This window comes from Toxorhynchites rutilus, chromosome 2 (genome assembly GCF_029784135.1).
Source record: "Toxorhynchites rutilus septentrionalis strain SRP chromosome 2, ASM2978413v1, whole genome shotgun sequence".
In the NCBI taxonomy this organism is placed as follows: Eukaryota; Metazoa; Arthropoda; class Insecta; order Diptera; family Culicidae; genus Toxorhynchites; species Toxorhynchites rutilus.
In genome coordinates, this window is record NC_073745.1 from 222,510,193 (window position 1) to 222,537,363 (window position 27,171).

The 27,171-nt window shown below is 38.2% G+C and overlaps 1 protein-coding gene across 1 annotated transcript in view; it reads left to right on the top strand.

Annotated features, from left to right (window-relative positions):
- Positions 1–924: 924 nt before the first annotated feature.
- LOC129764441 (organic cation transporter protein) overlaps positions 925–27,171 on the top strand; it is a 77,854-nt gene continuing 51,607 nt past the window's right edge. The window contains exon 1 of the mRNA XM_055763519.1: positions 925–1,970. Coding sequence (XP_055619494.1) covers positions 1,540–1,970 — 431 coding nt within the window. The 5' untranslated portion in view covers positions 925–1,539. The remainder of the gene's footprint in view (positions 1,971–27,171) is intronic.

The window sequence follows — 27,171 nt, forward strand, 5'->3', positions numbered from 1 at the left end:
GGATAAATTTCCTTATCCATTTAGAGTTTTGACAACTCTCAACCAAATCAATTGAAACCCATGAAGATCGCAAAATTTTAATACAAAAAATCAATTCGTCTGATAATGGTAAATAAAATAATTCCATGTAAGCGTAAATAATGCCCACGTTGTTGTACCACTATTATTTGTACACTTTTATGCAGACTTAAACATTTAGTTTCCTTACGACAATAACTGCTCGCCATCTAACCACGTGAATTCAATTTCATTCTAACCAAAACCTACGATCGGTTCATTCTACACAAATCGAACTATATGGTAACTACCCATGTGTCCGGAAAACGCGATTTTGTTTCCGCGCTCAAGAACAACAGAGTGCCATGAAAACCGTGAACTTGAGCCGAAAACACAACCCCCATACCATAGTTTGTTAGCTCGATCTGAGCCTGACCTTGTGGTGTCTCGCAACTGTTAAGAAACGTACATCGATTGCTTCCAACGGAAGGTCAAATGTTCGACTCCCTTGTTGAGCCCCATTCAATTCCTTTCGTCGACGGTCAGAAAAACCCGGTTTGATTCGGTTACACGTGAACTGCGCGGGTTGACCCGTAGGCAGGATACCGTTTGAAAATGCACACACAAGAAGCACTCAGAATTGTCTCCATCGTGCGGGGTTGCACGATCGATCCGATCAAGCGTTATGCCTCTCTTCCTTTGCTTCTAACGGATACAAATAGGTGGAAAAGGTTGCGCCGTTGAAAAACCGACGCCTACTAAGAGCGTTTTTCGCGAGAGAGGATCTTTTTGTGCAACTCAAGAGAGCCACAATCTACAATCGCTTTGTGTGATCATCGCGTAGTATCGCATTTTCCAGCGAAACTGGTAAAAACCAGACGCGCCTGCAGCCAGTAATGATCGTGTTAGGAACGAGTGAAGAAGCAAACGGCGTTTTTCAGCGAAGGTAAACACCGCGCTGTCCAGCAGAGTGTGTGAAGTTTTCTATCGCGCACGACAAAAAGATCCGGGAAAAGTGTGTCCTTTTTTGTGCTACGCTTTGATCAGTCTCTCCGCGAGAGCGTCGCTCTAATCTCGCGTGAGCGTAAATTTTGTGTGCGGGTTCTATGATTGTGCCACCCATTCGTACTCGTGCCCAAACGGATGCTGTAATGGGAGAAAATCTCAGCCAACGAGATCTGCTCTCCTGAAACAGCCAGGCGTGCGATCGTGTAGCCTGTTGCACAAATTTATATATTAATGTGAGCGACGTTGGAGGACTTCAATCCAGTGCGATCACTAGATTGAGACCGTTGAGTTCTTTTTTGAGACGAAAAGTGGCTTGGCGCTGGCGTCCTGTAGAAGTAGAACGTAAAGTTGCCTTCTTGAATAGCTGCAAAAAAGTGTCTAACGGTTTGCATCTAGCTAGGGAATATGTGCTCAAGTCAGGATTTCTAAAATTTGGTGTGCAATCCGAAGTCCTGAGTGTGAAAGAAAAGTTCGAGTGTTTGTGATACAACGTAATTTTGTGTGACCACCATTGGAAGAAAACATTTGTTCAAAATGACCCCCAAACCGCAAGAGAACATCCCAGTTGTACATGCTGGCGAGGACAATGACATGCCAGGATCGTTGAATAATACCAGCAGCCTAGGGAACCTCAGCAACAATCTGAAACTGAACGGCTTCATCAACAATGGCTTCGTTTCGGATTGTCCAGCAAAGAGCGGCGATGAATCTGAGAAGAATGCGAAAAATAAGAACACAGATTCGTCAGCTGCGGTACCCGATAAGGAGATACCGATGGTTGACTTCGATGATCTCTTGCCGCACGTCGGCGAATTCGGACGCTACCAGAAGATCCTCTTTCTGCTTATGATTCCGTTCGCCTTCTTCGTGGCTTTCGTGTACTTTTCGCAGATTTTCATCACCCTCGTGCCGGAAGATCATTGGTGCAGGGTTCCCGAGCTAGAACACCTGTCTGTGGAAGAAAGGTAAGCCGAACCCCGATGTTTTGGTGTTGTAGCTATAGGACCATAGTTTCATAAAGCGATATATTGTTGTTGTTACCGTCACAACAAAGTGCAAATATTTTATCAAGTGGAATCAATTTAGTCTGCGTGCTTCGCTTCGGCTTCATTTATGTGTGCGAGGGGAAACAATCCGAAACAATGTGAATCGTGTGTATGTGCCTTTGAAGTCGTTCATCGAATCCGTCTAGGAAAATATAAGCCTCAAGGTTTATTTTTATATATTTGCTTAGAGTTCATCATAAAGTGGAACATCGCGTGGTACCAACAGACTGTGACGGATTGTGCCTTGTGAATGTCGTGAACATCTTTACTTTCGAGCTTGGAATTGAACGGAAGGATTTGTAACAAAAAACCGAATATGCTTTTGAAGCCTGATAACATTTGAAAGAGATGTGAGTGAGGGATCATTGATATATTGGAATTTGTTCATTGCTACAAGCGGAAATTTGAATGCTCATGATTTTTATAATATAGGTTTTTAAAACTTTAGTGCACATTAAATTATGACATTACTATTTACATTAGTGAATTATTGTTTGATTGATGTTTGACAGTCAGATCATTTTAGATTTGTTAGGGTTGTGATTTATCGTTTATGCTAAGCTGAACTAACACTTACTTTTTTTGGAATGTTGATATGCATAGGATGATTCTTTTCTACTTATACTTATAAAAAATTACAATCAAATTTTCATTTTTTTTTCTTCTATTTAATGAGAAATTTCGAGATTATAGCAAATGGTTTATTCAATGTATCGTAAATCTTCGTACATTGTATCTCTAACCCGCTATACACTCGTTCCGTTCTTTGTTTTTAGGAGGCTTTAAACTTTTCAGTTCATTCGCTTATAAGCTACAAATTCTCTTGTCCTCTTTCTGCCAGTAATTAATTATCGCAACGATAACGCGGTGTCTCTTTAAACAGAAATTATTCATCCAATCAATTCTGCACTGTCATAGTACATGGATTAGCCACAAAGGCGCCTCGCACGGTGTTGTCAACTAGCAATGATGACGAGGTTTGAAGGCAGGCGTGGTGGTTTCGTACCTAAAGCTTACAATTTCGAGATTTCATCCATGCATTATCAGATAATAATTCAGGTTGTTCACATGTACAGTTGGTGTCCTCATGCAAGCCCCCTGTTTACCAATCCATTTGAGTACGTGCGATTAATTGTGAGCTATATCCTTCTACAAACTTCGCGGTAGTGTTTGGTTCGATATGTTCTGTTACTCAATTAGTTATTCATCCAAAAAGTTATGGAAAATGTTTGTTATCCACGAAATTTGACAAGCCTTTTCCCTGACCCTGACCTATCCAACTGAAGCAGTTTCTAAAACAGTGCTTTGGAGAAGCTCCTTGATGTTACTTAGGAACACATTTTGTGAATCTGATCCAATTGCATACACACCCACAAAAATGGTGAATAATCCGTATATTCCCCACATGGAATTGAAATTGTTTTAGAACAAGGAAAAGTGGTGAGAAGTCGATGCCTTGACATAAAAAAGATACCGACAGCGCAAGTTCCACAAAGGCATACCTCCAATCAATGATCGCCCATGGTTGATTTTCAACTGATGTATGCAATGAATTGCAAAAACCAGTAACAATATAACTGTGCATAAATAAAAAAAAATAGATAGATGATTCACAACTTTTACCGATACGTAGCAAAGAGCGAATATTCAATCATACAAAGGACGCTTTTGTATAGAATTGGATTGATGATGAAATAATTTGAGTTGAAACATGAGTAATATACATCCCTTACACATAAAAAATGGGAATTAATATTTAAAATACTTCTTCAAGAAATTGTGGGAAAAAAATTGCGCATCACTCTCCGAAAAGCTTATTAGATCCAATTCATCTTTTCCAGTGTAACAAGCAGCAAAATCACGATGTCAACCTGACTCCTGATTGATAGGTTCGAGGGGTAAATTATGTATGAGTATGCAGAATAGAGGTTTGCTCGGTGATTCATGAATAAAAAAAAATGTTAGCTTATAAGTTGTCGCTTGTTCGAAAGGTAGCATTAAATATTTTATCGGTAATGCAAAAAATATAATTTCGATGCTGAATTACTTCCGTGTAAATATTGGCTCCATGGTGGTTTTTTTCAAATCACGATAACCGAGCTGGTCAAATGTAAATTTATTTTAGTTTCCACCGAAAAAACGCATTAAAAATTGTTTTATTTTATTATTCCAATGAAAATATTTGTGTTTAATTATTTCAGTGAAATTTTCTATGACTTTCTACCGCGTTCTCCATCTTCCTGGCAACTGAAGGAAGGAAGGAAGGTATTGAATTAGAGAGACTTTAAACTCTGAGAGTTCATTCGTCTCTAAAGGCAACTGAGTCATATCATCGCGTTGAAATTATATCGATTTCGAAGGCGATTTCGTGGACGGATGGACGTCCACTCATTCCCACTACATGGCGGACTCGGTTATATACAGTCTCCGATTTTTTTCACTGTATATAATTGAATCCTGTATATAATCGAGTTAAAAAAGTTTTTTTGTTTTTTTGTTTTTCTGCATATATTTTTCGTTTTCTCAATATAGAAATTTGATTTTTGATTAATCCCCTGAAAGTCAGAAAACACCCATGAAAAAATAAATTTATCCGAAATCTCCCAGAAGGTGATAGACGATCATATTTGATGAAAAAAATCGTTCTACGCATATGGTCGAATTTCAACGATGACCGAGTCCTAGAACTTATATTGTTTTTTCGGACTCTGTTGCCTCAAACTGGCTCTACATTCAAAAATACGCTACGTGAGATGATTCTGTTGCTTCCATTTGAAATATGACAAAATTTAGTACAGGATATAATATTGGAACATCTGAATTACTGGATTGAAATAACATTTTTGGAAGTGAAAAACTTAAAAGTTAGTAATTTTTAATGTGTTATTCTTAATTTTATCCTAAAAATTTATAGTAATCTTGATTATTTCTATCAATTAAATTTAAACTCTCTAACCGCTCTACAATATGTTATTTGTTATTGAACTTTTCTCTGTTTCGGATTTCGCTTAAAACTGCATCTAATTCAAAAATTACGCTACGTATGACAATTCTGTTGTATCCATTTGAGAGATGAGAAAATTTAATACAGTATACAGTTGTAAAACTTTCATATCAGTAGATTTAAATAACATTTTAGAACCGAAAAACTTAAAAGTTAGTGATATGTTATTCTTAAATTTATCCAAAAAATACAAAATAAACTTGAATGTTTCTATCAACTAAATTAAAAATAACCACTTCACAATTCGTTCTTTTACACCCAAATTTTTTTTTTTTTCAATTTCGCTGCAATATTATTTCAAACAATTCCTGGTGAAAATCCAATCAAAATCTTCAAAAATCACGATTTTTACTTCACTGTACTAATAATGGCCATATAACTTTCACTTTGACGTTGAAATATTTCATTTTCGCTTGAAATAAGTCATATTTGAAATATAAAAAAAAATCAGAACAAGTGATAATCAGTAGACGTTATGTCTGGTTAGTAAAGCATTGTCCACATAGAATCTATGTTTCACTTGTATCTCGTTCAAATTAGGCCAAAACTTCACAGCACCTGTTATGCATATGGTCGCTCCACAGGTGCAAAAGCCTTGCCATGAAATACAAAAATGAATACAATTAAATTTAAATGTGTTCCTACGCTTTTTCTGGATATATGTGATTTCTTTTCAGAATTTTAGCAGTGTTTGCGTGGCATATATATATATTTTTGAGAAGGAATTACAAATAATAAACTGTATGCAGTTTATTATTTGTAATTCCTTCTCAAAAAAATTCGAGAGCTGCGCGGTAAGAAAATCTATATATATATAAAAGGATTTCGGTCCGTCTGTCTGACTCTTATGGACTTGGAAACTACTGAACCAATCGACACAAAAATTGGTATGTAGGGGTTTTTGGAGTCGGGGATGGTTCTTATGATAGTTCGAAACCCCTCCTCCCTCTCTAAGGGGGGGCTGCCATACAAATGAAACACAAATTTCTGCATTACTCGAGAATCAATCAAGCAAACCAACCCAAATTTAGCATGTGGAGGTTTTAGGATGCAATAAATGTTTCTATGGTGGTTAGACACTCCTCCCTCCTCTCTAAAGGGGGGCTGGCATACAAATGAAACACAAATTTCTGCATTAATCGAAAATTAATCAAGCAAACCAAAACAAATTTGGCATGTGGAGGTTTCAGGATGCAATAAATGTTTCTATGGTGGTTAGACACTCCTCCCCCCCTATAAAGGGGGTCTGCCATACAAATGAAAAACAAATTTCTGCATTAATCGAAAATTAATCAAGCAAACCAAACCAAATTTGGCATGTGGAGGTTTCAGGATGCAATAAATGTTTCTATGGTTGTCATAAAAATGAAGCATAAATTTCTGCATAACTCAAGAACTAATCAAGAAAATAGAACCAAATTTGGCATGTGAAGGTTTTAGGAGACAATAAATGTTTCTAAGGTGGTTTGGCACTCCTCCCCCTCTCTACAGGAGAGAGAGTCTGAATAACTCGAGAACTAATGAAGCAAATGGAATCAAATTTGGCATATAGAGGTTTTGGAGATTGATAAACGTTTCTATAATGGTTCGACACTCCTCCCCCTCTCCAAGGGGAGGCTGCCATACAAATGAAACGTTCGAAAATGGAAATGGATTTTAATATGACAAAACGCACTCCTATATCGTCTTCTATCTATATAAATATGAAAGGATCGCCGAATGTGTTGATAAGAGCAAAACTCGAGGGAGGAATTGTCTGATTTAGAGGTGTCTTTATCCTATCATATTTTCGGTATCAAACATTTATTCCATGTAACGGAGAAACATTTTATTTGCAAATGGTTGAAAAATCTTGAACGAGAATTGTGTCTGAAAATAATCTGATATTATAATGACGAGTTTGGTAGAAGCACTAGGAATGTTATAGTAAAAGGTAATTTTTTTTTCAATCAATGAACAGTTCTGCGATTGGACTCATGAACAGCGCTTTGTAAGGAAACATGGATGTGATAACGAAAAATAAATTTTGGGCGGGACGAAGTTTGCCGGGTCAGCTAGTATCTAATAAATTTTTAAAGAAATGTATATTTCATTTCTATTTTTTTTTATTATTTTCTAATATTTTTTTTACTTCCTCGAAATTTTCAATTTTATGGTATTCATATGTTTGTAGAAAATTCCGCCAAATCTTATCACCAGCTCTATGGAAAATATTGTTCGGGATGCCGCACTGCCCATGTTTGTATAGGAGATGTAAACGACAAAATGAAAAAAATCGACATTTTCGCCGTTTTGCATTCTATGCAATGTTTGCTCAACATGCAAACAAAAATTTTTTGTTCGAAGACATTTGGGCAATTAAAAAAAAACGTTCCGAGAAATCACTGTTTGTCCGCATAACAGACGTAATTCCATACAGCTTTCATACACCGTTCGAAAATCAACAATTATGAGTATTATGTGCAATAAGCTAAACCTACATTTGAATCACATTCTTTGTAGAGTCCAAACATGTCTGTCATGATAGTGTCTTATTACTTAGTGTTTCCTAATAGATGAATATAAGAAACCATTGAAACACAGCTCATATAATTACTATTTTCAGTACACGATAAACAAAGAGAAGCAATTGTGTTTTTTAATGTTATAATTGCCTAAACTTCTGCATTTGAATCTTCATGTAGATAATGAAACAATCAGATCAGTAGTAAAATGAAAATAATATTGGTTCTTAGCATTATAACTCCTCGGATTCGACATCGAATTATTCCACATACTCAGCATTTACTCATACCGTTGAAGTAAGTCACTCCACTATCTTTATGCGATTGATCGTGATATCGGTAAATCATGTTGCTAAAATTACCAACATTGCAGATTGCCTTTACAAATTCAATTAATTGGAAAAACACGAACCTGCTGTTCTTATCATATCCCAGAGTATTCTTCAGGAAAAATCACAAAATCACATCACATCATAGACTCGCAACAAATCAAGAGCACATTTTCCAGACATTTCACTAAATTTCTTCCAAACCTTTTTGATTTTATCCGATAACAACTGAAACTACCGACGGAGACGTTTTGACTATTATCGGAAATGTAAATACTAACGCTACAATTTTTGGTTTTATTTTTATTTTTAGATCCATTAAAACATAATTTACATTTATTCCCATTTATTTGTGCGGTACAATTTTTTGGTGATTCGAAATTTTGGAGTTTCGAGACACAGTACTGCTTTGAAATTTGTTCGTATGTGTTTTTTTATGTTTATGATTTTTTTTATAATGTTTCGAGGATCGATCGTACTATTTTTCCCTAATTTTCACCATCTGCATTTTTTTTCTATTTCCATGAAATCGGTGATTATATCTATTATATCTATTGTATTGTACATCATAGTAATATGCACTGAGTATTTTTTCCATGTTTTCATTTCAAAGCTATTGAGAATGACGTGAAAAAAAAACTACAAAGTTCTTACAGTGAATCCAATAGAAATTCAGAAAAATTGCCTAATTTTCTAATTTGGTACCCTATACAATATTTTCATTGCACTTGCGATAAGGTTTGGGACTATTTTTTCGAATACACGAATACAATACAATAATAGATATGAGGAATATAGAAAAATAGAAATTAAAAAATATATAAAAAGAAATTATTAGATATTTTCGTACCGCGCAGTTCTTGAAATTTTGTAAAAAAAATCACAAATATCAAAAAACACATTAAAAATACATTAAATATAAATCAAAACAGTATTGGGCCCCAAAATACTAAAAAAATCGAAATTTTGAAATATTTCTTAGAACCGCACAACACAGTTAAAATTCTCAAAAAAAAACACACATATCTAGATAAAGCGTAGGAACACATTTAAATACGAACAAGAGTAGTAATAAATCTCTTAATCCCCAGAAAAATAATAAATATTTCAAGATTTTTTAGTACTTAAATTTTTGCAGAACTTGAAGGTATTGAGAATGGCGTGCAAAAAATGAAAGATACGTTTGATCTTATGGTGAACCACCTAGGGATCAAAAAAAAAACAAAATTCTTATTTTTTTACTTTTTACTCTAACCCAGCCAAGCCCTTTAACACATTAACGACCACCCTGTGAAGTTTTTTTTGACGAAAGCCATCGGGTAACTTAGTTTAGTGGCGATAAAAGCCCCTATGTTCAAGAATTATTTTATTCCCATCTTCCATTTTCCGGGAAATTACTGTTCGAAAAATCTCACGCTGCTGATGCGGATGGTTCGGATTCCTAGCTAGAAATCGTTTTGTATTGAAAGTATGTTTCACTTTTTTGTCAATTCAACAGCCAGACGATGTCGATAATAACGATCTCATTGATCTCATTAAAACGGCTCTCAAGATCGAGCAAGTGACTGACAAACTCCTACTCCTGGTCCGGAATTAACACGGGAGATTCGATCCCGACTTGGGTGAGCATCCACCGGATGTGGCCGATGAGCGTTGATCGAGGGGCGGTTGTGACTTCTAGGTAAAGGTCCAACAGTGTCTATTGAAATAACTTCGAATGGGTACGATGATGTTGTAGTTACTACTTGGTTTTCCTTGGTATGCTCTATGATTTTGTTTCGTTTGCATAATTCACAGGTCTTAATGAATTCTGCAATCGATCTCTTCATATTCCTCCAATTGTACTTTTTTCTTACTTGAAAATATAATGTATGTTTACCAGTGTGTCCTCCCGTAGGGGTGTTATGGTAATCATTTAGTATTTTCTGAATATCCACTCTCTTCGTTAAAAACGTTGGTGGGTTGTCACTATCGAAATTTTACACGGACTGTTTCTTGATTTTGTTTGTTGTTTGTTTTGACAGCCACGTAACTTCAGCAGCTATAGGATGACTCGAAACGTAAGACACAGCTCATTAGTTTTTTTATCTGATGAAGTCCATATCAAAATATTACTCATTGATCTAATTTCGGGGCAAAACACGATACATGTTTCAGTTGCGTTGATGAAGCGAATCGCAAATGGAGATGCGTTCTATCAAATGTTTTTCGTCAAATAACATGTTAATTAATATGTAACCCATCCATTGCAGCGTTTTACGCAACCATGCTTCACCAGTTGCTCATGAAGTGTTGTATAAAATATCTATAGTGAATCTGTTATATCATGTGTCATGTACCGAGAATTATTCTTGCTCAGTGTCTCGATACGCCTGTCATCAATGGTGACAAGAGCTCCCAAGACAAGCCAATAGAAGCGTATTGCAAAAATTACTCCATTAAAAAAAAGAGTATCGCTGCCAGGAACACATCTCTAGAGACTTAGCCCATGAATCAGAGAATGTGTTGTTCGCCTTCCATTTTCGCTAAACCTCAATAAATAGAAGTGAAGGAGCGGAAGCTGAATCGAAACCCGCACCTAAACAAAATAATGTCGTGCTTTTAATACATTCAACAACAACAAAATTAAAGGTTCATCGATTGGTTAAAAAGAATGGCTAAACGTATCATTATGAAACGTTCTCAGAGGTTTTGAGGATATACAAGGCTCAAAATGTTCTACTAACATTGGAACTTTACAAACGATTTTCTAAAACACTACTATCATTGACTCTTTTTTAAAATCTATGCACAAAAATTCAATAAAATTTCGTTCGTTTTTCGTCAAATCAATTAATTAACTTTGCACATAATTTATTGGAGTTTTCCAAACTGCCTTTCGATTAGCGGTGCGTTCATCATTTATTAAGTTATTAATTGAATTATGTCCGGAATCTAGCTATGTCCGGAATGAAATGAATTAGAATATTAATCATCGAAGACGAGGGAGAAATTTTTCTATTAAGCAAAAATAACTTTGTATTGAAAGGTACTTCAGGAAAGTTTTTGGAATCCAATGGAAGCTGGTTGATAAGTTGAATTGGCTTTTTTGTTGACTCAGCTAGCTAAAAGTCCGGAAACCTTTGGCTTCGAAATGATCTTCATAGGTTGCTTTTCATGAAGTTACAACATTTCAAAAATTACTTAAAATTTTCAACTTCACACTCTGTTCGTCTATTTTCATTGTCGAGATTATTATAGAATTGTAACATTCTTCGATTATGTCTTCATCCTAGTGGAATGCATGATTTGCTCCTAGCAATGGAAATAAATCGATCGCTCCCAGTTCATGTGGATGACTTTTAGAATATACATTCCAGGAAGGAAGTTCAGTAATATGAAAAAAATATTCATGTTTTACACACTCAGACAGCTCAACCCTTTTTTTGTCCACGTGGATATTATCTAAAACCCCTCCTCCCCCACCGTGGACAACCATGGACATTTTCGTAACCCCTACCCCTCCTAATGTTGTCCTCGTGGCCCCACAAGAATTTGTTTTCATGAGAAATTCAATTTTATTGACAAATCATATTTTTTCACCATATTTTGTTTTTTGAGTTAAAATCGAGAGTGTAAAAGTGGCAATTGGATTTTTTAGAAGATCTTCCATTTACTTTTATTTAGAGTTTTCGTTTTACCGGCCACGGTATTGTTTTTCTGTTTTGTTTCGATATTCCAAGTTGATTTTTCTAATGTCTAACCAGAAGTGTAATTTTACCGACAAATTGCGCCGGAAGTACACTTGTTTCTCAGATGGACGTTATGATTATGAAGCATTATAGGTAAACCTGATTTGTAAAAGCATATCCAAACACCGAAACATTGCAAGTATATTCAATTGGCTTCCACTTCCAATCCACGCTGAACTATAAACAATAAACTATGACTACAAATCAAATCCAATCGGTCAACAATGGGCTGAAGAAGAAGCTATTGCGTTGCATCATAACAGCTTCAAATCCATGGATTGAACTTCGGGATTATTGCGCACGATTTTTGATGACTTGGAAACCGTCAAAAAATCTCCGGTGATTGTACAAAGACAGAAGCCAAGAAGAATCCAATTCTGTCCACTAATCATGCGAGGAAGGGGCGGGAGGGGGGTCGAGGTTGCGTTACTTACTGTGTATTAGAGATAGGAAATTGCGTTACGTAGAGGGTGGATCAAAATCCGGATTTATGCATTTATGCACGACGCCTTTTTTGCAACTTTGATTTCATTGGTTCTACAGTTCTTGTAAATTCCCATCGCAGAAACTCGAAAATGAGTTCATCATTACATTGATGCTTGTTAAATAGAAATAGTAGATAGAAACTTTATAGTATTTGACGTTGCTGTCCCTTTTTAGAATAACGTAAAAAAACGGAAAAGTACGATTTTCATCATGGTGAACCATATAGGGATTCAAAAAAAATTGTCAAAATCTCTGTTGCTAGAATAAATTGACGAAGGTTCACAATATTTTTCAGTACCGTTGTTCACTGGTAGCGTAAATGGATGCATTGATGCTTCAAATCGATGGCTCCATTCAATTATCCCTAAAGTTAGTTTCAAACCGTGGTTTAAAAGTTTGAACTTCAGTTGGTACGTTTGAACAAAATTACAAAACAAGCTATAGCCATTGATAATCTTCAATTTTAGAAAACTCGGTAGTGACAGTAGAAAAACAGTCATATTGCAACCATCCACTCTACGTTGTTCAAAGTTGCCCAAAAATACACAAGAAATCACTGATGTTCTTCCAACCGGGGCTCTGGCAATCCTTTCCCAACCAACACAAATTGAACATAGGCAGCATAAAGCAGGGCTCGCGTTCATGGGGCTCACGTATTGTTTACTGTTTGGAGTCATATATATTCAACATTTTACGTTGGATAGATTTGTTTGACAAGCAATGTTTGAATACCCATCCGGAAGCTTTCTTGGCGATCTGCGATTAAAATCACTGCTGCAGTATCGCGCGGAGCACTTCGTCTTCACTTTCATGTTATGATTTCTATGCTCATGATTGTCTATGCTGGCTACAAAAAGATGGCCGCATAGGACCTCCTGCTTTCAACGATTGCCTTTAACAGTTTAACATAACCTCCAAGAGTTCGATCGACCTCAGAAATTGGAAAACAAAAATCACCAGCCAAAAATCAATTCTCATGGTTTCACTTTCATAACATCCTGAGACGTGGTTATAGTTTGAGCAACTACCACGGCGCAACGACGAAACCAGTCCATGAGCAAGTTGAAATTCGTTCGGATTAATTCAAGTCTCACACGGAATTTCTCGGGACCGCTTGCCATAGGCAAGCATTTCGATCTGTCTGATTGGTGATCATGCAAGTATAGCCATGATGCTTCGTACGATTCTTGAAAAAATATTATGCTGAACTCTCTTCCAAGAAAAAACTCATGTTGCAAATCATTGTGTTGACTTGCAAGAATAAAGGGATATTTCATTGAATGGCAAAACCCATAAAGGTATACTTTTTTTTTTGGCGCTTCGACACTACATTGAATTCGTCGAACCTGCACCCTGTTACTGTTTGGGGGCCAATTATCGTACAAGGCGACACATAAATCCATCCGTCAGTATGCAGTCGTAAAACGTATACGCATCATATTGCACAAGTTACGAGGGAAATGCAATGTTATCGAATCTACATCTAAGCGTGAACCTGTTAGTATCTAGTCGAATATCCCGCCATCATTGCCATTGATGGTAACTCGTGTGCCGGGTAAAGTTTGTTCGTTTGCTTCTCGTCTCTGTTCGCATGGTGCGCGATCATATCGAAAACGATGCATCGCAAGTTTGTCATTCAAAGTGTGTTATCCACAGCCAGCCAACCAGCCAGCAAATGAATCTCAAGTTCAATCGCATAAGTCTTTGCGATAATATGAACCGGGTTTTTATGACCTAAGCAAAGCTATGTATGCATAATTGAATGATGTCCAACACTTGAGGCAGACATAAACTCCGTAAGTTTGCATTGCCAACGAACACATTGATTGAACTGGGTCTGAATGGCGATCGATCACGCAGCAGCTGATCTACATTTGAACGAACTAATGAGTATTGCAAAAACGTGCCGAAACATGATATTGTAAACGTTTTTATCGCCCCTCACTGTTTCAATGTTAACTAGGTCTTAACGTCTGTTGACCAAAAACTGACCGAAACCGGTGAAACCGGCACATGATATGTAGCGTGCTTTTCTCAGCAAACTCTGAGCGCATGTTGCACATTAAAAATTACCGCGCCAAAGTAACTACTGCGTTAGTTTGGATGCCAAGTTCAATTCGATTTATGCGAGCCATTAGTTTCCTAAAATAACATGGGTAACGTGGGTTTTTCCACCTTGGAGCTAAACTTACTGATAGTGGATACGGAGTGTTCAAATTCAGACGTTAAAAAACAATTTAAAGGCTCAGCGCAGTTGTACATGATTGAGGTATTACTTTCATGCTAAAAGTAACTGTTTATATTCATCTAAAATATCTAGGATCAACTTATTTCTTCTCGCAAGCTCCGAAAACGATGGAGATGAGTGTTCAGCGGAATCTGTGCAATTAATTCCGGGCGGTCAATACATCCTTGTATTATGTCAAAAATGAACATTTGCTGTATTGTACGCGCCTGGAACTTAATGATTCCAATTCTATTAGCTTGCACCGGTCTGAATACGAAAGCGGATTAGTTGAATCGTTCCATGAAGGTAGTCTCAGAGCAAACCGTAATATTAAACAAATCGCGTAATTTCGAGAGAATAATATAAGTAAAATAAGTAAAATCGCGGAAAAAATCGCGTGAAAAGAGAACCCAGTGTACATTTCTACTTCTCGAACATACTCTCAGTCATTCTCGAACTTTGAGTGGAAGAAACGGCGGTGAGTCTCCCTGAGGACATTACGAGAATGCATTAGTTCGGAAACTCCAATCTACGGCATCCAATGCCACTCTAAGATATCGTTTGCCACGTAACGATATTGGAAGTTGTGCTAGAAAAAAATGCTACTTATGAGTTTCAGCGCAATGGTAACGAAATTACGGGCTCTCTATATTTCTAAAAGAGTTCGAGTACTTGCGATTCCCTGTACTAAATTTCATATTTCTATTAGAGGTTCTTTGCTTGGTTCTAGTCCAGTTGTATTGTCTAGAATTAGCGACTCGGATTTTCCAAATTTTATTAATATTAGTTATATTGGGTTGGGGAAAAAGAAATGTCGTATATTGTCAATATATGGCAATACTTAAACATATCTTGTGTTGTACTTATCACATCGGGTCATACTATACGGCTATTTAAAGACGACAATCTGTGCTACAAGTGTCGTTTTAACAGTGTTGTGATTGTCCTTTTCAGTCTTAAGTTATAACGCGTCAAAGATGGAGTCCACCAAGCAAGAAATTCGCCATATTTGACGTTTTTACTACCTGCGAAGTAAAACTGCAACGAAGGCGGCCGAAAAGAATTGGCCGGTGTAGTTTATGGAGCCGATACTGTAACGATTCGCACAGTATCGATGTTCGATCGATTTCGTTCTGGTGTAGTGGCTGTCGAAGATACACCCCGTACTGGTAGGCCAATCGTCGTGGAAACCGATAAAATCGTTGAAATCATCCAAGTAGACCGACATGTGAGCACTAGCTCGATTGGCCAGGAACTGGGTATAGATCATAAAACCGTTTGGAACCATTTGCAGAAGATTGGATTCCAAAAAAAGCTGGATGTATGGGTATCACACGAGTTGACTCCCAAATTAATAACGCGTAGCAGCTCAAAACAAAATGGAGTATTGCCAGATACCTTTGGAAGGTTTTGGTTAAGTAAAATATTGAAATAATATTCCAAGTGTATGAAAAAAATATTTTTTGTTGGTAGCAATACCCAGTATCAGTACCCATAAAAGGATTAAGGGATTGCCTTCAGCTCGTCCAACGAATTCGTTTTTATGCCTTCAATGCTGTCAAAACGGGTCCCACGAAGCGGTAAGTTGAAGTTCGGAAATTGGAAAAGTCACTCGGGGCATGATTATGCGATGATGAATGTGGGATCAGCATTTTATCGTTCAAGCATGTCTTCAGCCACTTGATAGCGATATTTTTTGAAGAAAATTGAGCACTTCTGGTACTAGTCGTTCTGCGACTTTTCTCATACCCAGAACACCAACCAAAATATGACGAGCGGCGGTCTAGTGAGAGATTTTTAATTCACGCGTTACCTCTCTCACTCTTATATGACGATTTCCGAGCACCAGAGCTGTTTACCATTGGCGATGAACGACGTAAGAGGATCTGGGACAACATTTTGTAACCAACATTCAAGATCATGATTTTACGTAGGTTCTGGCAGGTGGTTAACGACCTTTTAAACTACACTCAAAGAGTAGTACATCATCGTTGTAGTTCGTATCGTCCTCCCCAACGGGTTCCTGGTCTTGTTCATCGCTGTGATACCTCCACTTTCGATCATCTCGCGTTGCCAAGATGCTTCCTTTCATGCTCCTGCACATTTCGGCCCGCAATACGAAGCACGTGTGTGTGCTTTGTGATGTGTGTGTGTGTGTGTGTGTGAAATGTGTGAAGAACATGCAACTTCGGAAACGTCGTTGTAGAACGTAGAATGAATTTGTTCGAATCATTACAAAGACGAATAAGCGTTGCATATTGAACCGTCCGCTTGGCAAGCATCCCAAGTCGATCAGTTGATATAAAGTAGGAATAGAGAGGAAGCTTGACAGGATCATTTCAATAGGGTTGACGCATGCGAACCGTAATAACATTTTCTGTATGCGTTCAATTATAAGATCCAGGGAAGAAGTAATGCTACGATAGGATTTCAAATCAGCAACAACAAAAAATGACGACAACCAGTGGATCAAGACGTAGTTGTGAGGTATGTTCATACATCTGGGACGGTTTGAGTCCACTTAGCTTTAGTTCCTCTGACAGAATTTCGTCATTCATGTCAGGGAGGCGTTGAATGGATTGTGCCTTTAATATTTGCAGTCAGGCTGTTTCAGAATCTCTTGGACGGCCTTAGAATGGTTGGTAGATGGAGCCATCTACTTGAACCCCATCTGACCTTTCCCTATGAAGAACACATTATTCTCCCCTAGAACATCCGGGAACTCTTTGACGAAAAAGGGAGATAGTTTCTTCCTTATTTTTTTCGGTTCGGCGTTTCGCCCAGAAATGCATAGCGGTTGTTGGCTAGCATCAGTTTCATCGACAAATCGACGGGACGGTTTGCCGGATATTGGAATGGTTATTCGCCCCAGATCGCTTCCCGAAGGAGCTGGCGCCCGATTCAAAACTCTATTTAGACATAGTATAGTTAACAGAAGCCTTAACTTCCAGCGCAAACTAGATTTTAACTTCATCTTTACTTTCACTTTTCACGTACGATTGCGATTGCGAACTGAACTGTTCAACATGCAAGCAGAGAATGTGGTTATTAATGAAGCGATCCGAAAAGCCTATACTGGGAGGAACAAATGTACTCTAATTCGCTCTAAAACCTCATTTAATCATAACCAAGTACCAAGCACCTGGGAGCCTAGGTTAGGTGTCGGTTAGTCGTATTTTGTCCGAACATTTGAGCACATGAACCATGAATCCACGCTTTGTACCTCACAGTACTCAATAGAGATGCGATTGGATGTTTTATTGGAAATCACAACAAAACGATATGCGAATAACCGAACATCATTTGATTTCGACCCATTCGGAAATGTGCATTTGCCGTTGATACCTGTCGCATGAATCCGTCAAATCTGGCTATCCACTCAATTGAATTCGATGTAAATGTTGAGTGTTAGTTGTCGTCATTCAACCGCCGGATACGATCGTGTTTTCTGATTTTAATTAAAAGCTACGCAACTCGGAATAATGAGTGCACTAAGTACATATATTCGAGAATAACTGCACCCCTACAGCTTACCCATATCCACAATCATAATACACGTACGCAGGCTCATTGATCGTTTGTACACCATAACGGTTACAATTAATACCTTTATGTAGAATAATTCACCGTAAGTAAACTCACACCGTTAGTCACCTGCCGTCCATTGATTGCCCATAGTTGCATGACTACTCGCGGCATGATTGTAATTTTTTATTATAGCGTGTCACATTCTGAACTACGAACCGAATCTTCTAACTGAATAGGTTTAGGTCTTATTGTCGCTATTCATGCTCCAGCTATTTCTTCATCATATTTATCAAACACCGAAATTGTTTCATGAAATGCAATAAAGCCAAATGAATGTATGTACAAACGCGTTTAATTGGCTATAAGTCTATATGAGTATATTGCAGCAATACTTTTTCACAACGACGTGAAATGATTTACTGCTCTTCAACATCCTGTGAACATTGAACAGGAAATCAACAAATGCATCGCTTATACCAAACATTGGCAAAATCTCTTCTTGGCTATTGCTTATTGAAACTTACTAACGCGGAAAGTGAGCTTGGTGAACGCCCCAATCGTTGCATGTTAGTGTAGGTTACCGATGGTAATCAAAATCATTGATTATGACCGGCCATTTAACGATATTAAACCTATCGTTTCAGGCCACTCATACATAATGGGCAAATTTGACCGGTGACCGGTGACCGGTGGTGTGGTATTGCAAATGGTTTTGTTTTTCATATAAATCTCCTACGGTTCTACAGTTCGGTGCCCAATTTAATTGGTTCTGGTACCTCGTATGCGAAGCCGGCAATGTCCAACGGACCTACTGACGTAGTATATGCCGCCACATGCACACGGCGTCGCTGAGTTGCATTTTGCGGGTTGGAACCTTACGTTACGATCAAACTTCAACTTGACCCAAATCATACCCATTCGCTGGCGAAGCATTCGATATGCTGCCGAGCGACCGCTAGCGCTGCTGCTGGTGGTGGGCAGGCTTCATTCGTTTAATATGCTTCCACCGGACACTATCGGTTCGCAACCTGTTCTAACCGGTGTAGAATGCCACAAATGCAGCAGCATAGTACAGCTATTCGAACGGCAGGCAAGCATTTGAAATAGTGCGACAGTGTAACTGACACAAAGCTTCCACTAACGTTGGCAATTAACTATTAGTAACCGCATTCGAGTTTGTAGCTATTCTCATTGAAGACAGGGGTGCAAATTAGCGGAGCCTAAGTGACATGTTCATTAAGGTGATCATTGATTTGTGCGTGTACTAACCGATAGAAGGTCCGTGGTGATGCGCCTATTTTCTCTACGATGACCATCAGCAATATATCGGACAGAATGTTCTTGAATATTGCCTACGGGCCTTATTAAATTCAAGTTTAAGGTTGGACTTTGATGGACGTGGTCCTCATTCGCGCCTATAACAACTGGAACACATCGAGAGCGACCTTTCCTTTGATTGCAGTATGTGGGTTGAACTAGTTACCTTTTTTTCCACGTCACATATGTATCGGTAATAACCGCATTGCGAAACAGTTCTAATTAATGGAGCTTTTCTTTTATTTATTGCGTAGCCTGAGATACGAACCGAGCTAAATACAAAAAATCACCTTCCTGCGAGCAGATTAATCAGATACTCCCCACGCTTCCCTTTCTTCATTGATTATGAGCTGATGAGAGTCAAGCTTGTTTCGCTGTTCACCCACGATGAGACAGCGTATTTTTCACAATAATCTTCTCTCGCCTAATTTATGATATAGCAAAACACACCTTCGCGGAAATAAAGTGTGATTCCCGTTTTCACAGTAGTGAAAAAAAAGTACAATCTCGTACATTGACACCACTGCACATCCAGTCTAGTTACATAAATGATTCACTTTTTCTCGAACCTCCGATTGGTAGCAAATATCACCAAAGATAAGGTTTCGTAAGGGGGTCTCCGTAGCCACATTGGTTGCGCGTTCGCTTAGTAAGCGATCGATCGTGAGTTCAAAACTCAGGGCCCCCATTGACCATCTTTGTATTGTTACAGAATAACTACGTCCACGCAACAATCATCAGCGATGGAGATCGATCCACGGTCGGAATAAGATCGATTCATCCATACAACTGCTCTGCTCTGCAGAAATATCGGGTTGCTGTTCTATAAACAACTCAACAATGGATCAACGACTGTCTCCGCTGTCCAGTCTTAACTGTGGATAATGGAAGAACAGATAGAAAACTCTTTCGCCTAAATGGCTACTGTGTAAATATGTACCATTTGCAATGGTATAGAAGGGAATACTCTAACGTCGAAAAATGGCAACTGTGTAATGTGCTAATTATAGATATGATAAATATGTGACATGTACACGATTAAAATTCGGCTCTGTTACAGCTAAAATGCTAATGAGCCTAAAATAAACAAAAGGGATAAAAAAAAGGTTTCGTACTGAATAGAGGACTCATACAGTTTTGTTTAAGTTTGCGTGAAAGATGTATTCCACTAAACAGAAAATCCGAATATTCTATATTCTATATTCTACAGCTTCACTTCGATAAAACCGAAAACGCATGTCAGGTGGCTGTAATTTTACAACAGAGTTTATGATCCTGTTATTGTAATAGCCAATCAAGCGCAGTTGTTCCGTTTCTGCAATTTTGATGTCACAGACGCACCCAGCTCTAGCCTGCCAATTGTGGAAAGTGTTGATGAAATGATGGAAATCGTCGAGTGCGACAATTATGAAGGCGAAAAAATGACAAATGATTCAATGCAAAAAAATCGTATTCATAGTGTCTGTTGAATTTTTAATTACTATTTTTTTAATTATTAATTATTCTTTTCACTAGCTAATTCACATTCCACATAGCTAATTACTAATTATTCTTTTCACTAGCGAAGATTGCGTGAAACCTTGATCCTAACCACTTGACTTCTGCATATGAAACATATAAAAAGTATAAAATTATGTATTATCTAACAATTCAAGGATCTTTTGGTTAATATTAGGGAACAAAACCCATAGGATATGGTGCGCGCCAACGGTTTTGGATTCACAAAACGTTTGCGCAAAATTGAGAAGAAAAAGATGACCGATTCGAACGGTCATTGAAATGAAAAATAAATTGTTACAATTGTTTGTTTACACTTTCTCAAACAACAATTTCAAAAGAAGAGGAATTGTGTTCCATCCAAACAGAGTTCCATTGGGAGGTTTCGAATAGTCTCACCATAGAGTCTAAACCTGATTCCAAGTGATTACTCCCTACTTCCGAATTATTTCGCTTCAAGATGGCAATATGTTGTACAGGTCGGACTTGATTATATACAGACTCGATTATATGTGATTCGATTATATACAATTTTAGACTCGATAAGATACAGTTTGATTTTAAGAAAAAATGTAACCTTACAACGTTAAAGCAAAATTTAAGTGGCTATTCTATGCACCATGGAGTAAAAATCGTGATTTTTGAAGATTTTGCTTGAATTTTCACCAGGATTTATTTATATCGATATTGTAGCGAAATTAAGAAAGATAGAAGTTGGGTGTCAAAGAACAAATTGTAGGGGAGTTAGAAAGTTCTAATTTAATTGATAGAAACAATCAAGTTCAAATAAGTAAATTTTTTTTTCCCAAAATATATTTTTTATTAAGGCACATGTGGCGTTAGCCTGACGGGGCCGGGAGTCCAATATTTTGACAATTTTTGTCTTACAACTATGTTAGTAATATGTAACCGATTACTCGCGGTTGGCTCGAGGTTAGTATTACAAGTGTTCTCATAATTGGTATGTTGCAGTCTTCGATGCTCTGTACGTGTGCCCGACACGGGATACATCCTATTGGGATGCAGCTGACCATTAATCAGCAACGCCCCCCTAGTCTGTACCCCATATCTAGCGTGGTGCGTCTTTCTCGACTCGAGGAATCCAGGATAGAATGGTCACTAGCCGGCGCAATCATCAGCTCGTGTAGAGTTGTCATGAGCGGTACAACCTTTGGCTTTTGTTGAATGATCAGTGGACTGCACAACCTTCGGCCCGTGCATCTGTAAAGAGTGTGTGTATGTATTGCCGCGACTAAGTAAAAGTTTATCGATCGGATAGGAGGGATATGAAACGGGGACACAACGAAGGAAACATCATTAAACGTTGACATCGGCGTTTCTGAGGAACAGGTATAGATGAAGCAGAAGATCAGGATCCCGGCTACCTAAGATATCCCGGACGGGGATATCCGATTGTCTGCCTTTTGCTCTCAGTGCTCTAGAGAGCTGAGAGCGAGCAGCATGGAACCGGATACACGACCAGACAACATGCTCGATGTCGTGGTAGCCATCGCCACAATCACAAAGATTGTTTGCTGCGAGCCCAATGCGATAGAGATGCGCGTTTAGGTTGTAGTGATTGGACATAAGCCGAGATATCACGCGAATGAAATCACGACCTACATTCAATCCCTTGAACCATGCACTCGTCGAGACCTTAGGGATAATCGTGTGTAACCAACGACCGAACTCATCTTCACTCCACATGCGCTGCCAACTAACGAGTGTGTCCTGACGAGGAATGTGAAAAAAATTCATTATAGGCAATTTGCCTTTCAAAAAGTGTGCCTTCTGAAGCGCCCACCTTAGCTAGCGAGTCCGCTTTCTCATTCCCCGGAATCGAGCAATGAGAGGGAACCCATGCTAAGGTAATCTTGAATAATTTTTCGACCAAAACACTCAATAGTTGTCTTATTCTTGTTAGGAAATAAGATGAGCGTTTATCAACTTTCATTGAGCGGATTGCCTCTATTGAGCTGAGACTGTCTGAAAAAATAAAATAGTGGTCGATGGGCAATGTTTCAATGATCCCTAATGCGTAATATATCGCACCCATTTCTGCGACATACACGGAACAAGGATCTTTGAGTTTGAAAGAGGCACTGGAATTTTCATTGAAGATGCCGAAGCCAGTGGACCCGTTTATGTATGAACCGTCAGTAAAGAACATTTTATCAGATCCAACATTCCCATATTTTTCCGAAAATATCGACGGAATAACATTGGAGCGTAGGTGATTTGGTATTCCATGGATTTTTTGTCGCATGGACAGATCAAAAATGACAGAGGAATTGCAAAAGTATGGGAAGCAAACTTGGTTGGAGATGCCTGGTGAAGGGTGCACGTCGTGGGTAAGGTACTCATGGTATAAAGACATAAAACTTGACTGAGGAGTCAGTTGTAGTAGATTTTCGAAGTTATCAATCACCAATGGATTCAAGATCTTGCAACGGATGAGAAATCTGTAGGATAATTCTGTGAACCGAAGAGTAAGCGGGGGTACTCCTGCCAAGACTTCGAGACTCATCGTATGTGTCGAATGCAAACATCCCATGGCTATACGCAAGCAACGATATTGTATTCTCTCCAGCTTGAGAATATGAATCGTGGCAGCTGATCGGAAGCTAAAACTGCCATATTCTAACACTGATAATATCGTTGTTTTGTACAACTGAATGAGGTCTCCTGGATGGGCACCCCACCATGTTCCGGTAATTGTTTGGAGAAAATTGATTCTTTGCTGGCATTTCTGTTTCAAATACGCAATGTGTCTCCCCCAGGTACATTTAGAATCAAAATATACACCCAGGTATTTGAAAAACATAGAGTGTTGGATCGTTTTGCCGGATAGGTAAAGCTGGAATTGGGCGGGTTCGTGCTTCCTAGAAAAAACGACCATTTCAGATTTCTCCGTAGAGAATTCGATACCCAGCTTGAGGGCCCACGTGAACAGATTGTTCATGGTATCTTGCAACGACTTTTGCAGAGCGACGGGATTAGTACCCGTGATGGAAATAACTCCATCGTCTGCAAGTTGTCTCAGCGTGCAGTCTCTAGTTAGACAATCATCCATATCATTGACGTAAAAACTGTACAAGAGGGAGCTTAGGCAGGAGCCTTGCGGTAGGCCCATAAAACTGTAACGAGAAGATTTCGAGCTGCCATGAGAGAAAATCATGTGCTTTTCTGACAGTAAATTGTACAGGAAATTATTCAGAATTGGTGAAAGTCCACGATTATGAAGCTTCTCTGAGAGAATTTCCATGGAAACTGAATCAAATGCCCCTTTGATATCGAGAAAAACGGAAGCCATTTGTTCTTTGCGAGCAAATGCGATTTGGATTTCAGATGATAGCAGCGCGAGACAATCATTCGTCCCTTTACCTCGGCGGAAGCCAAACTGCGTATTTGACAGCAAATTGTTCATTTCGACCCACTTGTCTAAACGAAGTAGAATCATTTTCTCTAACAATTTGCGAATACAGGATAACATTGCAATCGGCCTATACGAGTTGTGATCGCAAGCCGGCTTGCTGGGTTTTCGTATGGCTATCACTCTCACTTGTCTCCAGTCATGCGGGACAATATTCAGCTCCAGAAACTTGTTGAACAAGTTCAGCAAACGCTGTTTTGCCAAGTCGGGAAGATTCTTCAACAAGTTGAATTTAATCTTGTCCGACCCCGGAGCTGAATTGTTACATGAGAGGAGGGCAATTGAGAATTCTACCATCGAAAAATTCTCATAATCGCATTGGAGCGGAATATCGCGTACGACGCTTTGTGCAGGAACAGAATCGGGACAAACCTTCCTTGCAAATTTGAAAATCCAACGGTCAGAGTATTCCTCACTTTCATTGGTATGGTTCCAGCCACGCATTCTCCTAGCCGTATTCCAAAGAGTACTCATAGCGGTCTCCCTTGACAAACCATTGACGAATTTCCACCAATATCCAATGTAAATGTTTAGGATAAAATTAAAAATAACACATTAAAAATTACTAACTTTGATGTTTTTCACTTCCAAAATGTTATTTAAATCCATTAATTTAGATGTTTCACAACTATCCTGTACTAAACTTTCTCATCTTTCTAATGGAAGCAACAGAATCGTCGTCTGTAGCGCACTTTTAAATATAGCGTCAGTTTGAAGCAACAGAGTTCTATAACTCTGGCATTGTTGAAATTCGAACATTTGCGTAGAAGGATTTTTTCATCAAATATGATCCTCTATCACCTCCCGAATGAATTCGGATTTTTTTATATGGAAAAGGTACTTTACGACTTCAAGGGGATGAATCATAAATTAAATTCTTCTTTTATATTCAAAAAACAAAAAATATATGCATGAAAAATGATTAAAAAAAACTGTTTGGGCTCGATTATATACAGGATTTGGTTATATACAGTGAAAATAAATCCGAACCTGTATATGACCGAGTCCGCCCTGTAGTTGGATTTGACCATTTGAATAATATTTCGGTCCATGAGCTGTAAGAAGGCGATGATTTTTTTTCGATTTTCAAAACATTACCCCTCCCTATCGAGGGGGCGCCACATAATTTCTGGCTACAACACTGCAACATACAAATACATCAGTGGTTAGTTTACGTTTACCGACAGATTTTCTTTTAAATTTTTGTATGATTCGATTATCCGGAAAATTCGATCATCCGGAGTGAAAATAAAATCAACATTCTGGATAATCGAGTCCGACCTGTATTCGATTATTCTAATCAATCGGACGGTTAACTGTCGTATCTTCGCACAGCCGGTTTCTTGCTTGCAATTGTTTTAACATTTGTTTCGTTCGTTATAGATCGGATAGGAGGCCGATCCGATTGTCTGCCTTGTGCCCTCAATGCTCTGGAGAGCTGAGAGCGTGCAGCATGGAACCGGATACACGACCAGACAACATGCTCGATGTCGTGGTAGCCATCGTAACAATCACATAGATTGCTTGCTGCGAGCCCAATGCGATAAAGATGCGCGTTTAGGTTGTAGTGGTTGGACATATGCCGAGATATCACTGCGAATGAAATCACGACCTACATTCAACCCCTTGAACCATGTATGTTTCAACTTAGAACATAAAAGAGATCTGCTACAATCAGAAATAATCGATACCACCATCTGATGAAAGATAGTTTACGACAATTCTGAATGAGCTATCCCAATTCCAGTTTCCACTTCAGACCCTACATAAAATTTCATTGTGTGTCAGTTTTCTGCCAGTGTTCATTATTAACATTAGTCCAGGCTCACCAAACGCGCGCGAGGCTCAAACTTTCGTAGACAACGCTCGTTTGACTTTTTTTTAATAATCTACAATACAATAAAAAAAACATCATCATCATCAGTACGAACATGGCAGTTTGAGATACCTGTATTTTTTTTAAATTTCAATAATTAGTAAACATAAATAAATTAATTTACAAAAAAATTTCGAAACCCTGTTTACAAAACAGATTTAATGTGGGAAATACACATTCGCTTAAACTCTGCCATTGTTGCCGCTCGTTTTATTTCCCTGGGCATCGAATTGAAAAAATGTATTCCTTTGTATAGCAACGAGTTCTGCGACCTACTGGATTTAAAGTTAGGTGTTCTTGCATCATCCGCTATTCTAGTATTGTATCTATGAACATCACTTCCTCTTTCAATTCGATCACACAAATATCGAGGCAGCATACCGTTTAAAATTTTAAAGATGAACACCATTGTCAAATAGTAAATTCTTTGCTTCACAGATAGCCATTGTAGCGCGTCCAACATCAAATTAGAGGAAGTGTATCTATTACATCTTAAAATCAAACGCATAATTTTATTTTGTAAACGCTGCAATCTCGTTAATTGTGTATTATTTGCAAGGAATAGGATCGACGAGCAAAAGTCTATGTACGGTGAGATCAAAGATTTATACAATTTAATTTTACTGTTCACCGTCAGTTCTTTTTTCAAACGACACAAAACGCCGTACTTCTTGGCAATCTTCTTGATGACATTATTAATGTGAGACTTGAAAATTATGTCTCACCATCTATTTCAAAATTTACGTCAATACTGGAGTTTACTGAAGAAATTAGCATGTTTTTTGTTTTGCCAACATTTAATTTCAATTGTTTAAATTTAAGCCACTGAGCCAGAGAATGCAAATCTTCGTTTATGTGATCCTCGGTTTCTTTTATATCCTTAGCTGCGATGAACAGGGCAGTATCATCCGCGAACAAATAAATATCACAATATCGTAAAACCCGTCGCAGATCATTTATATATAAAATAAACAAAATGGGCCCTAAGACACTTCCCTGCGGCACCCCGAGTGAGTTGCCGATGGGATCGGAAAAAGAATCATTAAAACGAGTCTTTTGAGTCCTGTCGCACAAATAGCTTTCGAACCATTTGTACGACATTCCTACAATTCTATTGCGCTCCAAAGTTTGTAACAATAAGTGCCTAGAAATTGTTTCAAAAGCGCGTTTAAGGTCCAGAAATACCGC